General features: G+C 47.6%; 1 protein-coding gene across 1 annotated transcript in view; it reads left to right on the top strand.

Moving 5' to 3' along the window:
* Window positions 1-17,406, top strand: part of LOC129700036 (centrosomal protein of 128 kDa-like) — a 396,302-nt gene that overhangs the window by 345,496 nt on the left and 33,400 nt on the right. Inside the window, exons 19-20 of the mRNA XM_055640193.1 lie at window positions 3,497-3,520; window positions 16,066-16,143. Of these exons, the coding sequence (XP_055496168.1) occupies window positions 3,497-3,520; window positions 16,066-16,143 (102 nt within the window). The remainder of the gene's footprint in view (window positions 1-3,496; window positions 3,521-16,065; window positions 16,144-17,406) is intronic.

The raw sequence follows: 17,406 nt of genomic DNA, 5'->3' as shown, positions 1-17,406 counted from the left end.
GAGTTGTATCAGCTCACCGCCACTTCCATCCACCTCAACCACTACAAAGCAGCAACACAGCTCAAGGGGTGGAACGGTGGTGCAGCGGTAGAGCTGCTGCCTCATGGCACTGGAGTCCCAGGTTCGATCCTGACTACGGGTGCTGTGCTGTGGGTGGTGTTTACATGTTCTCCCCATGACCGCATAAGGATTTCTCCATGTGCTCCGGTTTACTCCCACACTCCAAGGACGTGCACGCACTCTCTTTCCCCTACTCACTCTCCCCCCCACTCACTCTCCCCTCCACTCTCTCCCCATTCTCTCTCCCCTCCACTCTCTCTCCCCACTGTCTCTCCCCACTCTCTCTCCCCTCCACTCTCTCCCTCCGCTCTCTCCCCTCCGCTCTCTCCCCCTCCCTCCTCCTCTCTCCCCCTCCGCTCTCTCCCCCTCTCCCCTCTCCTCTCACGCCCTCACTCCTCCTCTCTCCCCTCCCCCCCTCTCCCCCTCTCTCTCCCCCTCTCCTCTCCCACTCTCCCCCTCTCTCTCTCTCTCTTTCCTCCCCTCTCCCTCCCCTCTCCCTCCCCTCTCTCCCCCCTCTCCCCTCCCCTCTCCCCTCCACTCCACTCTCTCTCCCTCACTCTCCACTCTCCCCCTCAATCACTCTCTCCCCACTCTCTCTCCCCATCCCCCTCCTCTCTCCCACCAACTCTATCCTCCCCACTCTCTCTCCTCCACCCTCCTTTCCCCACTTTCTCTCCCCCCAACCCTCTCTCTCTCTCCCCCCCCCACTCTCTCTCCCCCCCACCACTCACTCTCTCTCCCCCCACCACTCTCTCTCCCCCCACCACTCTCTCTCCCCCCCACCACTCTCTCTCCCCCCCCCACCACTCTCTCCCCCCCACCACTCTCTCTCCCCCCACTCTCTCTCTCCCCCCCACTCTCTCTCTCTCCCCCCCCCACTCTCTCTCCCCCCCCACCACTCTCTCTCCCTCCCCCCCCCACCACTCTCTCTCCCCCCACTCTCTCTCCCCCCCTCTCTCTCCCTCACTCTCTACTTCTCTCTCCCTCACTCCCGCTCCCTCTATATTTCTCTCTCTCCCTCACTCTCTCTCTCCCCCTCTCCCACACTCTCCCCCTCACACTCTCTCTCTCTCCCACACTCTCTCTCCCACACTCTCTCTCCCCCACACTCTCTCTCTCTTTCACTCTCCCCCTCACTTTCTCTCTCTCCCCGAATCTGTCTCCCCCACTCTCTCAATCCCTTCCCCTTTCACCTCCTCTCTTTAGCTGCACTCTTTCCTTCTCTCTTCAGCCTATCCTTTCATATCTCTCTCTCTCGCCTGGTATCGGACATGAGTGAAAAATCATCCCTTTACTCTCAGAGTGCTGCTCTCCGAAACCCATTACATTAAGGGCGGTCACGGTGGCGCAGCGGTAGAGTTACTGCCTTACAGCGAATGCAGCGCCGGAGACCCCGGATCGATCCCGACTACGGGCGCTGTCTGTACGGAGTTTTGTACGTTCTCCCCGTGACCTGCGTGGGTTTTCTCCGGATCTTCGGTTTCCTCCCACACTCCAAAGACGTGCAGGTTTGTAGGTTAATTGGCTTGGTATGAATGTAAAAATTGTCCCCAGTGGGTGTAGGATGGTGTTAATGTGCAGGGGTCGCTGGTCGGTGTGGGCCCGGTGGGGCCGAAGGGCCTGTTTCCACGCTGTATCTCTAAAACTAAAACTAAAAACTAAAAAACTAAGTGAAGGCTCGCTTGGATTTTGTACATTAACCTTGTGATTGAGAATAATGTTTAGTTTGTTTTCGAAGCCAAGGATATTATATTGAGTGGAAACGGTAACTATTTATTTGACTCCACAGGCTGAAGGGGTGAAGAAAAATAATAGAATTTAGTATAAGTAGCAATAGTTTATTCCAGCAACTGTCCTGAAATGTGCTTTGGCGTTTGAGAATTGCACATTCATGCTAATTCAGCATTTTGACTATATTAAAGATAACAGAGATATGCGGAAATGTGAAGATGATTCTATTTATAGCAAAGCATGATAACTTGGCAATAAAGGGTAAAGGGGAAAAAATACAATGAGTAGGAAGGAACTGCGGATGCTGGTTTCAACTGAAGATAGACACAAAGAGCTGGGACAGGCAGCATCTCTGCAGAGAAGGAATGGGTGACGTTTCAGGTCGAGACGCTTCTTCAGACTAGTCAGGGGAGAGAGAATCGAGAGATATAGGCGATGATGTAGAGAGATATAGAACAACGAATGAAAGATATGTAAATAAAGTAACGATGATAAAGGAAACAGGCCATCGTTGGCTGTTTGCTGGGTGAGAATGAGATGCTGGTGTGACTTGGGTGGGGGAGGGATAGAGAGGGCGTGCCGGGGTTACTTGAAGTAAGTAAGTAAGTAAGTTTATTGGTCAAGTATTCACATACAAGGAATTTGCCTTGGTACTCCGCCCACAAGTTAGAGAAATCAATATTCGTGCCATTGGGCTGTAAGCTGCCCAAGCGAAATATGAGATTCTGTTCGTCCAATTTGCGTTTAACCTCACTCTGACAATTGAGGAGACCCAGGACAGAATACGAGTTCTCCCACATTTTCTACATAAAACTACATTTTATCTCTGTTTGCTTTGTCACCATCTCCCAGCCAACAACGATCTATTCCACATTCTCCTTGATCTCCATTCCCATTGCCCTGTTTTCACACCTTCACACTTCCTTATCTACGTATCTCCCTCTCCCCTGACATCAGTCTGAAGAAGGGTCTCGACCCGAAACGTCACCCATTCCTTCTCTCCAGAGATGCCGCCTTGCCCTGCTGAGTTACTCCAGCATTTTTGTTTCCAGCTTTGGTTTAAACCAGCATCTGCGATTGCTTCTTGCACAGAATATGAGTGTTTAATCTGAAATCTGAACAGACACGGGGGTTCTATCAACATCTGTAACAGAGCAAAGACGGTCTCGGTGAGTCTGACAGCATTAATGTACCAGGAAATGAAGATCTATCACCCTGGACACCAGGCTTGAATAAAATGGAAGAAAAACTCAAAGCATTCAAAAGATAGGATCATATTGAATGGCGGTGCTGGCTCGAAGGGCCGAATGGCCTACTCCTGCACCTATTGTTTCTATGTTTCACAAGTTATAAGAGCAGAATTGGGCCGTTCACCCCATCGAGTCTTCTCCGCCATTCAATCTATCTGTCCCATCTTCTCTCCCCACAGTTCTGCAAGGTGCCCCATCTCATTCCAATCCCCCTGTTGAAAGTTACTGTTCAATCTGCCTCCAACACTCTTTCAGATCGAGGGGCTCCACATTGTAATAAATCTCCTCCCGTCTGAGACATGAACCTGTGCTTCCTATCTAAAGACCCTGGCAACGGTGGTGTATTTTTAGCGCGCCTAATTTTAATTTTAGTTATAAACGGTTCAGTTCCGGGATAGATGCCAGTTATTTCAGAGCCGGTTGAGTGATTCACCATTTTGCTTTATTTTGTACAGGATCGGATCGCAGATTTAGAAGCAGTGAGTACCATCTTCAGAGTGTATCTGCCTGCGTCTGTGTGTTTGATGACTGCCCTTTGTTTGCGAGTAGTTGCCTCTTGCCTCGTAAAGGGGCTGTCCCACTTGAGCGTCATTTGCGCATCACGCAGGTGGCGGGCGAAGATGTTGTGAATCCCAAAATCCTGGGGCGGTGCGCACGTCCTCGCGTCGCTGCCGACGTCACCACGCACCATGCTCGCGTAATGCATGCCCATGCTCGCATCACGTGCGTGTCACGACGCGCGTGTCGTGCGCCATGACGCGTAAATGATGACGCGGAAATGACACCCATGTGGGACAGGCCCTTAAGAAAGAACTGCAGATGCTGGTTTAAACTGAAGATAGACACAGAAAGCTGGAGTAACTCAGCGGGACAGGCAGCATCTTTGGAGAGCAGGAATGGATGAGCTATTCCTTCTCTCCAGAGACGCTGCCTGTCCCAGTGTGTTACTCCAGCTATTTATGCCTCTTATATTTGTTCTCTAAGTGTTTAGTTTAGAGATACAGCGCGGAAACACTTCTTACTTTATGATATTCCTTTATCGTGTATCTATACACTATAAATAGATCGATTGTAATCGTGTATTGTCTTTCTGCTGACTGGTTAGCTCGCTACAAAAGCTTTTCACTGTACCTCGGTACACGTGACAATAAACTAAACTGAAACTGAAACAGATCCTTCGGCCCACCGAGTCCGTACCAACCAGCGATTCTCGCACACTAACACTATCCTACACACACGAGGGACAATTTACGATTATATCAACTCAATTAACCTACAAACCTGTACGTATTTGGAGTGTGGGAAGAAACCGAAGATCTTCACACAAAGGGTGGTGGGTGTACGGAACAAGCTGCCAGAGGAGGTAGTTGAGGCAGGGACTATCCCAACATTTAAGAAACAGGTACATGGATAGGACCGGTTTGGAGGGATATGGACCAAACGCAGGGCAGGTGGGATCAGTTTACCTGAGACATGTTGGCCGGTGTGGGAACGTTGGGCCGAAGGTCTTGTTTCCACACTGTATCACTCTATGACTCTATCTTGGAGGAAACCCACGCGGTCACGGGGAGAACGTACAAACTCCATACAGACAGCACCCATAGTCGGGATCGAACCCGGGTCTCTGGCGCTGCAAGCACAGTAAGGCAGTAACTCTACCACTGCGCCACCCAGTGTGGCCAAATCCAACCTGGTAACTCTAGTCTGAGCTTGCAGAGTTGTATAACCCAGGGCTCCTAGAACACAGCACCAGAACAGGCCCTTCAGCCCACAATGTCTGTGCCGAACATGATATCAAGACCAACTCTTAAGTGCCTACACATAATCCATATCCCACCATTGCCTGCATGTCCATCTAAGTCTCCCCAATACCGTGATTGTATCTGCCTTTATCACCAGCGCTTTCTGGGCACTCACCATCCTCTGTGTAAAAAAACTTGCCCCACGCATCACCTTTAAACTTTTTCCCTCTCACCTTAAATCTACGACCTCTAGGATTTGATTTTTCCATCCTGGACTGCCCTCTCTATGTCTCTCATAATTTTACGTGCTTTTATCAGGTCTCCCTGTGACCTCCGTCCTTCCTGAGAAAACAACTCTGTCCAATCTCTCCCATGGAGTGTGGAGATAGGCCCTTCGGCCCAACCTGCCCATACCGACCAACATGTGTCAAAAACCCGGGAACCTGGTGCTAAAACTGCCTGATCCAGTCATTGTTTTGTTAAACCTTCCCTGCACCATTTCCAAATCCTCCACATCCTACCTGCAATGTGGTGACCAAAACTGCATGCAATACTCCAAATGTGGCCTAACCAAAGTCCTCTAAATCTACGTCCTGACTCTTGTACTCAATGCCCCCGCTGGTGTAGGCAGGCATTTCCTTTATCATTGTTTCCTTTTTACACATTTCATTAATTTGTTCTAAATCTCTCTCTACATCATCATCTATATTTCTCATTTCTCTCTCCCTTGACTAGTCTGAAGGAGGGTCTCGACCCAAAACTTTTCCCATTCCTTCTCTCCCGAGATGCTGTCTGTGCCGCCGAGGTAGTCCACCATTTTGTGTCTACCTTATACCTTTCCCCTACAACACAGGGTATGTTGGAAAAGGAACATGTTTTGTTATGTTTGCCTAGCATGAGTTGCTTACCATGCATCCTTGATGGAAGTTTGGCACGGTGGCTCAGCGGTAGAGTTGTTGCCTCACAGCGCCAGAGATCTGGGTTCGATCTGGGTGCTGTCTGTACGGAGTTTGCACGTTCTCCCCGTGACCTGTGTGGGTTTTCTCTGAGACAGCTCGAGGGTTAAGAAAGGGGAGGAGACAGCAAGGGCTAGCAAAATTGGGAGAATTCAATGTTCATGCCAACCGGACGCAAGCTACGCAGGCTGAATATGAGGTGCTGTTCCTCCAATTTCCGGTGTTGCTCACTCTGGCAATGGAGGAGACCCAGGACAGAGAGGTCGAATTGGGAATGGGAGGGGGAGTTGAAGTGCTGAGCCACCAGGAGGTCAGGTAGGTTATTGCGGACTGGGCGGAGGTGTTCGGCGAAACGATCGCCCAACCTCCGCTTAGCCTCACCGATGTAAATGTTAATAAGATTATTAAGGGTTTGGACAAGCTAGAGGCAGGAAACATGTTCCTGATGTTGGGGGAGTTCAGAACCAGGGGCCACTGTTTAAGAATAAGGGGTAAGCCATTTAGAACGGAGACGAGGAAACACTTTTACACACAAAGAGTTGTGACTCTGTGGAATTCTCTGCCTCAGAGGGCGGTGGAGGCAGGTTCTCTGGATACTTTCAAGAGAGAGCTAGGTAGGGCTCTTAAAGATAGCGGAGTCATGGGGATATGCGGAGAAGGCAGGAACGGGGCACTGATTGGGGATGATCAGCCATGATCACAGTGAATGGCAGTGCTGGCTCGAAGGGCCGAATGGCCGACTCCTGCACCAATTGCCTATTGTGTATTGACTCGGTGGGCCGAAGGGACTGTTTTCTCGCTGTATCTCGAAACTAATCTAAATAAAACTAAATTTGTATTCATGCTCAATAGGATCATCCATGCAGTTTAAGACTACTCATTATGCCATTTAAAATTATAAAGAGGAAAGTATGATTGTTTGAATACAAACTACCAAACCAATGAATAGTTACAGTGCATTAGGAAACTATTCAGCCCATTAATCACTTTGCCCTCTTTGTTATATCAACAAAAAATTCAGTCCAGTTAGATATGCATGATTTGTCTTTGATAAATCTGGCCTGGTTTTTCCTTATTCATCCACAGTGCTGCCTTCTCTTTATTGATCCACACATTTCAGAGAGACAATTCATTTTGGCTCGGATTATTCTTCTCCCACCGCTGAGGTTAAACTGACAGCTCTGTCATTGCTGGGTCTATGCATCCATTTTGATTTTGAACAAGTGTTTTGTTGTTAAAAGATACAAAGTGCTGGAGTAACCCAGCAAGTTTTTGTTTTTAACGTTTAAGTTTTAGAGGTACAACGCGGAAGCAGGCCCTTCGGCCCACCGAATCAGCGATATGCGATCCCCCCCACACAATAACACTACCCAATAAACAACAGGTGCAGGAGTAGGCCATTCGGCCCTTCGAGCCAGCACCGCCATTCAATGTGATCACGGCTGATCATCCCCAATCAGTACCCCGTTCCTGCCTTCTCCCCACATCCCCTGACTCCGCTATCTTTAAGAGCCCTATCTAGCTCTCTCTTGAAAGTATCCAGAGAACCGGCCTCCACCGCCCTCTGAGGCAGAGAATTTCACAGACTCACAACTCTCTGTGAGAAAAAGTGTTTCCTCGTCTCCGTTCTAAATGGCTTAGTCCTTATCCTTAAACGGTGGCCCAACCAACACCCACACCAATTAACCTACTAACCTGTCGGAAGGAACTGCAGATGCTGGTTTGTAAACCAAAGATAGACACCAATTGCTGGAGTAACTCAGCGGGACAGGCAGCATCCCTGAAGAGAAGGAATGGGTGATGTTTCGGGTCGAGACGTTTCTTCAGACTATGAAGAAGGGGCTCAACCCGAAACATGACCCATTCCTTCTCGCCAGAGATATTGCCTGACCCGCTGAGCGACCCCAGCAATTGGTGTCTATCTTCCAACATAATGTAATTGGCTATCTAACCCTGGATCCCAAGTGATCTCACCTTCTGGACAAAGCTACAATTAATGAATGAATACGTTTATTGGCCAAGTATATTCACATACAAGGAACTTGCCTTGGTGCTCTGCCCACAAGTGACAACCCGACATACAGTGACAGTTCGGAATGACACACGTGAGACCTTGTAAAAAGCCTCACTAAAGTTCATGTTTACAATATCTCTGTTAACTCAATATCTCAAAAATCTCTATTAATTTCAGAAATTACATGGATAGGACAGGTTTGGAGTAATATGGACCAAACGCAGGCAGGTGGGACTAGTGTAGCTGGGACATTGTTGGCCGGTGTGGGCAAGTTGGGCTGAAGGGCTTGTTTCCATGCTGTATCACTATGATTCTATGACTCTAAACCGTCCCTTCGTCCCACTGAGTCCGCACCAACCAGGGATCGCCGCACATTAGCACTAGCCCACACACACACCTGGGACAATTTCTACATTTACTCCAAAGCCAATTAACCAACAAACCTGCACGTCTTTGGAGTGTGGGAGGAAAATCGAAGGTCCCGGAGAAAAACCCACGCAGGTCACGGGGAGAACATACAAACTCCATACGGACAGCACCCGCAGTCAGGATTGAACCCGGGTCTCTGGCGCTGTGAGGCAGCAGCCCAACTCAGGCAAGAGCTGTGGAGAATAAGGATAGGTGATGATTTCAGTCGGGATACTACTTCACACTGATTGTAGTAGGGGGAGCTGTGGTGGAAGAAAGCTGGAGGAGAGGTGGGTGGGGGGGGGGGGGGGGGGGGGGGGGGGGGGGGGGGAGAAAGCCTGGCAAGTGACAGGTGGATACAGGTATGGACGATATGATCAGTAGATGGGTGGAATGCGGAAGGGATCTGAACCAAAATATCACCTATCCACGTTCTCCAGAGATGCTGCCCGTCCCGCTGAGTTACTTCAGCACTTTGTGTCTATCTTTGTAAACCAGAGATGTTGCCCGTCCCACTGAGTTTCTCCAGCATTTTGTGACTATCTTTGGTATAAAGCAGTATCTGCAGTTCCTTGCCACACGTTCTCCCTGCAGTTTCCTTGTGTCCAAGTGTTTTAACATTTGCAGTTTGCCCCTTGGCACACCTCCGCATGGGGTGGCACGGTGGCGCAATGCTGGAGTTGCTGCCTCACAGTGCCAGAGACCCCGGTTCGATCCTGATTAGGGGGCGCTGTCTGTATGGAGTTTGCACGTTCTTTCAGTGACTGCGTGGATTTCCTTCGAGTGCTCCGCTTCCCTCCCACATCCCAAAGACGAACAGGTTCATTGGCTTTGGTAAAATTGTAAAGTGTGTGTAGGGTAGTGCTAGCGTACAGGGTGATCGCTGGTCAGCACGGGCTCGGTGGGCCGAAGGGCCTGTTTCCGCGCTGTATCTCTAAACTAAACTAAACTAAACATCAATGGAAGATGGACGCAACATGCTGGAGTAACTCAGCGGGACGGGCAGCATCTCTGGAGAGAAGGGATGGGCGACGTTTCAGGTCAAGACCCTTCTTCAGTCTCGACCCGAAACATCACTCATTCCTTCTCTCCAGAGTTGCTGCCCGTCCCGCTGAGTTACTCCAGCATGTTGTATCTACCTTCGGTGTAAAGCAGCATCTGCGGTTCCATTCCCGGACATCTAAATTACCCCATTGCAGGCAGTCTTTCTTGACAAGTCAAATAGTAAGCGCTCATAAAGTACCTGTGCGATGCCCTGGGGCTTAAAGTGCCAATGTCTTACTTGTTCCCTGATTAGCCCTGTCTCCCTTTCATCTGAGCTGTTTGTCTGCTCAGCAAAGCCCTTTGGATTCTCTTTGATGTTAGCTGCCAGTCAAATCTCTCTTTGCGTAAGATATTTTCAATTGTGATTTCGCTGGTGATGTTTCAATTCATTGTCTGTTTCGGGTTCAGGGATTTATTACTGCCCACTGAGGTACAGTGAAAAGCTTTGTTTTGCATGCTATCCAATCCAATCAGATAAATACAATCAAGGCAAAGTCAAGTATAAAAGAATGAATGAATGATTGAAAAAATGTATTGGCCAAGTATTCACATACAAGGAATTTGCCTTGGTGCTCTGCCCGCAAGTGGCAACAATAGACAATAGGTGCAGGAGTAGGCCATTCGGCCCTTCGAGCCAGCACCACCATTCAATGTGATCATGACTGATCATCCCCAATCAGTGCCCCGTTCCTGTCTTCTCCCCATATCCCCCTGACCCCTATCTTTAAGAGCCCCATCTAGCTCGCGCTTGAAAGCATCAGGATAACCTGCCTCCACCGCCCTCTGAGGCAGAGAATTCCACACTCACCACTCTCTGTGAGAACAAGTGTTTCCTCGTCTCCGTTCTAAATGGCTTACTCCTTAATCTTAAACTGTGGCCCCTGGTTCTGGACTCCCCCAACATCGGGAACATGTTTCCTGCCTCTAGTGTGTCCAAGCCCTTAACAAGATTCACCACCCTCTGACTAAAGAAATTTCTCCTCATCTCCTTCCTATTAATTCTGAGGCTATGACCTCTAGTCCTAGAGACTCTCCCACTAGTGGAAACATCCTCGACACATCAACTCTATCCAAGCCTTTCACTATTCTGTACGTTTCAATGAGGTCCCCCCCTCATACTTCTAAACTCCAGTGGGTACAGGCCCAGTGCCGACAAACGCTCATAGAAACATAGAAACATAGAAATTAGGTGCAGGAGTAGGCCATTCGGCCCTTCGAGCCTGCACCGCCATTCAATATGATCATGGCTGATCATCCAACTCAGTATCCCGTACCTGCCTTCTCTCTCCATACCCCCTGATCCCCTTAGCCACAAGGGCCACATCTAACTCCCTCTTAAACATAGCCAATGTCATCATATATTAACCTACTCATTCCTGGGATCATTCTTGTAAACCTCCACTGGACCCTCTCCAGAGCCAGCACATCCTTCCTCAGATATGGTGCCCAAAATTGTTCACAGTATTCTAAATGCGGCCTGACTAGCGCCTTATAGAGCCTCAGCATGACATCCCTGTTTTTGTATACAAGCCCTATTGAAATAAATGCTAGCATTGAGTTTGCGTTCTTTACTACTGATTCGAATTGCAGTGTATTGCTGTTTGTACAATCAATAGACATTAGACAATAGGTGCAGGAGTAGGCCATTCGGCCCTTCGAGCCAGCAACTGCCATTCAATGTGATCATGGCTGATCATCCACAATCAATACCCCGTTCCTGCCTTCTCCCCATATCTCCTGACTCCACTATCTTTAAGAGAATCTCAACAATCTCTCCAGCCAGTCACTTAAACAAGAGGAAGAAAGATTCTCAGGGGAGTAAGAGGCAACCGTGGCTGACAAGGGAAGTCAGGGATGGAATAAAACTAAAAGAAAAGGTGTATAACACAGCAAAGAGTAGTGGGAAGCCAGAGGATTGGGTAACTTTCAAAGGACAACAGAAGGTAACAAAAAGGGCAATACGGGCTGAAAAGATGAAGTATGAGGGGAAGCTGGCCAAGAATATAAAGAAGGATAGTAAAAGCTCTTTAGGTATGTTAAGAGAAAAAGAGTTGTAAAGGCAAATGTGGGTTCCTTGAAGGCAGACACGGGTGAAATTATTATGGGGAATAAGGAAATGGCAGAAGAGTTGAACAGGTACTTTGGTTCTGTCTTCACTAAGGAAGACACAAACAATCTCCCAGGTGTACTAGAGGACATAGGATCTAGGGAGACAGAGGAACTGAAAGAAATTTGCATTAGGCGAGAAATAGTATTGGGTAGACTGATCGGACTGAAGGCTGATAAATCCCAAGGGTCTGTTGCTCTGCATCCCAGGGTACTCAAGAAGGTGGCTCTAGAAATCGTGGACGCATTGGTGATCATTTTCCAATGTTCTATAGATTCAGGATCAGTTCCTGTGGATTGGAGGGTAGCTAATGTTATCCCACTTTTCAAGAAAGGAGCGAGAGAGAAAACGAGGAATTATAGACCAGTTAGCCTGACTTCGGTGGTGGGGAAGATGCTGGAGACAATTATTAAAGAAGTAATAACGGCACATTTGGATAGCAGTAAAAGGATTGGTCCAAGTCAGCATGGATTTATGAAACGGAAATCATGCTTGTCTAATCTTCTGGAATTTTTTGAAGATGTGGCAAGAAAAATGGATGAGGGAGAGCCAGTGGATGTAGTGTATCTGGACTTTCAGAAATACTTTGATAAGGTCCCACACAGGAGATTAGTGGGCAAAATTAGAGCACATGGTATTGGGGGTAGGGTATTGACATGGAAAGGGAATTGGTTGGCAGACAGGAAACAAACAGTAGGAATAAACGGGCCCCTGTCAGAATGGCAGGCAGTGGCGAGTGGAGTGCCGCAAGGCTCGGTGCTGGGGCCGCAACTATTTACAATATATATTAATGATTTAGATGATGGAATTAAAAGTAACACTAGCAAATTTGCAGATGACACTTAGCTGGGTGGCAGTGTGAACTGTAAAGAGGATGCTCGGAGAAGACTTGAGCAGGTTGAGTGAGTGGGCAGATGCATGTCAGATGCAGTAAAATTAGATAAATATGAGGTCATCCACTTTGGCGGCAAGAACAAGGAGGCAGATTATTATCTCAATGGTGTCAGATTAGGAAAAAGGGAAGTGCAACGAGACCTGGGTGTCCTTGTACACCACTCACTGAAAGTAAACATGCAGGTACAGCAGGCAGTGAAGAAAGCTAATGGCATGTTGGCCTTTATATCGAGAGGATTTGAGTATAGGAGTAAAGAGGGCCCTGTACAGTTGTACAGGGCCCTGATGAGACCACATCTGGAGTATTGTGTGCAGTTTTGGTCTCCTAATTTGAGGAAAGCTATTGAGGCAGCGCAGTATAGGTTCACAACGTTAATCCCCGGGATGGCGGGACTGTCATATGAGGAAAGATTGGAAAGACTGGGCTTGTATTCACTGGAATTTAGAAGGATGAGATGGGATCTTATAGAAACATATTAAATTATAAAAGGACTGGGCAAGGTAGATGCAGGAAAAAATGTTCCCAATGGTGGGGGAGTTCAGAACCAGAGGCCACAGTCTTAGAATAAAGGGGAGGCCATTTAAAACTGAGATGAGAAAATGAGTTTTGAATTTGTGCAACATCTGTCATAGAAGGCAGCAGAGGCCAAATCACTGGATGGATTTAACAGAGAGTTAGATAGAGCTCTAGGGGCTAGTGGAATCAAGGGGTATGGGGAGAAGGCAGACACGGGTTACTGATTGTGGATGATCGGCCATGATCACAATGATTGGCGGTGCTGGCTCGAAGGGCCAAATGGCCTCCTCCTGCACCTATTTTCTATGTAAGACATGTTTGAGGATCTGGTTAAAACGGAATTGTTATATGAGCTTTCTCGCTGAAGTCCCTGCTCATGGTGGCGCAGTGGTAGAGTTGCTGCCTCACAGCGCCAGAGACCCCAGTTCAATCCTGACTACAGGTGCTGACTGTACAGAGTTTGTATGTTCACCCCATGATCTGCTTGGGTTTCCTCCGGGTGCTCCGGTTTCCTCCAACACTTCAAAGACGTGCGGGTTTGTAGTGTGTTTGCAGGTTTAGCTTCTGTAAAATTTCCACTAATGTGTAGGATACAAAACGAAGATAACATAGAACTCGAGTCCAGGTGATCGTTGGTCAGCGCAGACTTGGTGGATCGAGGGGCCTGTTTCCAAGCTGAATCTCTAAACTAAAATGCAAAGTTAGGTGTGAGTAGATGCACTTTGAAGCTTTCCTTCCAGTGCACCACACAATAGACAATAGACAATAGGTGCAGGAGTAGGCCATTCGGCCCCTCAAGCCAGCACCGCCATTCATTGTGATCATGGCTGATCATCCCCAATCAGTACCCCGTTCATGCCTTCCCCCCCCCATATCCCCTGACTCCGCTATCTTTAAGAGCCCTATCTAGCTCTCTCTTGAAAGTATCCAAAGAAGCGGCCTCCACCACCCTCTGAGGCATAGAATTTCAGACTCACAACTCCTTGTGTGAAAAAGTGTTTCCTCTTCTCTGTTCTAAATGGCTTACCCCTTATTCTTAAACTGTGGCCCCTGGTTCTGAACTCCCCCAACATCGGGAACATGTTTCCTGCCTGTCCAAACCCTTAATAATCTTCCATGTTTCAATGAGATATCCTCTCGTCCTTCTCAACTCCAGAGTATAGGTATGTTACAAAACCTACCTGAATCGTGGCTGAGCATCTGCCCCACCCCTTGTGTGTGATTTTGGCGCTGTTTAGAGGGGGCGGGTTTAAAACGCGATTTTTACTAGGCTGTTGCAATCGAAAATGTTTTGCCTAGTAAATCATTAATGGAAAATCGCTGAAAGACCCCGTCGCAAAAGGTATTATTAGTTTTTATGGCCTTGTAAAATAGTTAGAGTAGTTTAAAAATCACTCTCTCACTCCGCAACCTCTCGCAGCCCCAGGGTTTTATAAAGCAAACAATTAAAGGTATGTACCTTAGTTTTACATTAAATGGGACATGTATATAACCCTATATATAAAGTTTTCTATAGCGAGTAGCTCATTTAGGGCTCTTTATATCCCGCAGTATTTTTCTGGGCATTTGAGGGCACAAATCCAGCGCAATGTGAACGTTCTAAACCAGCGCGTTCACAGGAACCCACTAGAAAGCCGATTTAAATTGACTTTAATTTACAGCAATTGAACACTAAATTCCTTCCATTTGGCCTATAAATTGATGTAAATGAGATTTAAAAATCATGTTTTATTGTGAATTATTTGTGAATATTATTTGGACACTTGGGCTATTTAAAAATGTTAATCATTTATTAAGAAATGGATAGATGTTTAGATCTAGTAAATTGAAGTTTGAAATTAGCTACAATTGGGTAACTAACTAATTATATGCTTTAATTTCAGGTCATCCAAGTTAGATTATTTTATATTTGTTTCAGAATGGTTCAATCTATGATAACTGAAAATTTCATTCAGTTCTCTTAATTTTTAAGAAGGTTATGTGCTTTTGACTGTCCACGATCACAGCTTTTTTGTTATGTCCATAGAAAATCAATAGGGAACAAGATGCTAATTTCCGAGTATGAAAATGGCCATAACTTTTTTATTACTTGAGATATGAAAGTGAATTAGGTGTCAAATTAAACTTATTGTTATGCTTTATCTGATGGGATAAATTGCAGACTTGATTTTTTAAATCTCAAAATTTTGTAACATTGCTACAGAGTATACAAGCCCAGCCGCTTCATTCTCTCAGCATATGACAGTCCCGCCATCCTGGGAATTAACGTTGTGCACTCCCTCAATAGCAAGAATGTCCTTCCTCAAATTAGGGGACCAAAACTGCACACAATACTCCAGGTGTGGTCTCACTAGGTACAACCAGAGTCAATAGTTCATAGTTGAGGTTAGTGTTGAGAAGCATTCGAGAGCCTGATGGTTGTTGGGAAGAAGCTGTTCTTGAACCCGCTGGTCACGGTTTTCAGGCTCCTGTTCCTCCTTATCGAAAGTGGGTGTGGAATGAGAGCGTAGCCAGGTTGGGTCTTTGATGATACTGGGTGCCTTTTTCAAGCAACTCCTCTTCTAGTTCCCCTTTGATGGTGGGGAGGTCAGTACTCGTGATGGACTGGGCAATGTCCACCATTCTTTGTAATCGCCTTCGTTCCCGGGCATATAGGCTACGGCTCAACTAGTCAATAGGCCCTTCACCTGGTCACACTGGTCAACCTGAGGAGCACCTTCAGCAACAGACTGGTTCCATCAAGATGCAGCATAGAACGCCACAGGAGAACCTTCTTCCCTGTGGCTATCAAACTGTACAACTCCTCCCCCTTCTGTCGTGGGGTAGGGCAGGCGTGGGCAATATTGGTCTGCATACGGGACGGGGATGCATGTCTGTGAGCGGATGGCCGGGCCACATCTATCACGTGTACACATGGATCCCGCCCCGGTAGACAAAAATGCTGGAGAAACTCAGCGGGTGAGGCAGCCCCATGCAATCTGTTTCTCCAGCATACTGTCGATTTTTCCAGCATCTGCAGTTCTTTGTTGAACGTGTTCACAGTAGGTGCGCGGCTTTGCCGACGGCTTTGCGCTGGATGCGGTACAGCCAGAGCTCGGGTTATGGGCGCATTCGGCCCGGGGGCCGCAGATTGCCGACCCCTGGGGTCGACTGATCAAACCTCCCCTTCTAAGGAAGTGTGGGGTCATGGATGGGCTTTCTTTGTGAACACATCACTTGTGTTGGATGTCACGGGCAGATCTTCAGAGCCAACGCTCCCGTTCATACTCAGTTCGGGTTGGCCTCACCGCTGCGATCCACTGGAGTGAGTCTGAGTGTGTTTTCATTTTGTTCTGAATTTAGAGCACTCAATTGGCATTGGATCATCTTGAATCAGTACCAGAGAGGCTGAGTGTGCTGGATGACATCCGCGATCCGGAGGTAAAGACACTTCATGGTTGTTTTCAGAATAAATGTGAATGCTAAATGTGGAAGAATTGAATTGAAGAAAGATCCTTGTGGTGAAAGAATATAACATCATAAGTTCATTAGTTCTAGGAGCAGAATTAGACCCATCGAGTCTACCCTGCCATTCAATCATGGCTGATCTATCTCTCCCTCTCAAGCCCATTCTCCTGCCTTCTCCCCATAACCCCTGACACCCGTACTAATCAAGAATCTATCTATCTCTGTCTTAAAAATATTCATTGACTTGGCCTCCACAGCCTTCTGTGGCAAAGAATTCCACAGATTCACCGCCCTCTGACTAAAGAAATTCCTCCTCATCTCCTTCCTAAAGGAACATCCTGTGGCCTCTGGTCCTAGACTCTCCCACTGGTGGAAACATCCCCTCTACATCCACTCTATCCAGGTCACTCGGCCCATCAAGTCTACCCCGCCAGTCAATCGTGGCTGATCTATCTCTCCCTCTCAAGCCCATTCTCCTGCCTTCTCCCCATAACCCCTGACACCCGTGCTAACATACAAACCCGGACTTTTGTTACATTTATCAAGCCAATTAACCTACAAACCTTTGGAGTGTGGGAGGAAGCCAAAGATCTCGGAGAAAACCCATGCAGGTCACGGGGAGAATGTACAAACTCCGTACAGACGGCACCCGTAGTCGGGATCGAACCCGGGTCTCCGGCGCTGCATTCGCTGTAAGGCAACAATTCTACCGTTGCGCCACCGTGACCACCCTGAAGCTTTTAGATAGGCACTTGGACATGCAGGGAATGGAGGGGGTATGGATCACATGGATGCGGAGGAGAATAGTTTAGCTTGGGATGATGTTTGACAGGGACACTGTGGGCCGACTGTGCCTGTTGCCGCACTGTACTGTTTTGTGTTCTATGTTTGAGGTACAGCTTCATAACAGGTGGGTCAGAATGGACGTGTTTTGTACCAGTCTCATAGCCTTGCTCCAGTGGTATGAACATTGACTTCACTAACTTCAAGTAACCCTTGCTTTCCCTCTCTCTCCATCCCTCTCCCATCCTAGTTCCCCGCCCAGTTCTACTGTCCTCCTGATTAAATATTCCTGACATTAAGAAACAGTTGGACAGGTCCATGGATAGGACAGGTTTGGAGGGTTATGGACCAAGCGCAGGCAAGTGGGACTAGGCTAGTTTGGGACATTGTTGGCCGGTGTGGGCGAGTTGGGCCGAAGGGCCTGTTTCAACATTGTATCACTCTATGACTCTC

This window comes from Leucoraja erinacea, chromosome 9 (assembly GCF_028641065.1).
Source record: "Leucoraja erinacea ecotype New England chromosome 9, Leri_hhj_1, whole genome shotgun sequence".
In the NCBI taxonomy this organism is placed as follows: Eukaryota; Metazoa; Chordata; class Chondrichthyes; order Rajiformes; family Rajidae; genus Leucoraja; species Leucoraja erinaceus.
Note: the sequence above shows the minus strand (reverse complement) of the source record. Positions and strands in the feature narration are given on the sequence as shown.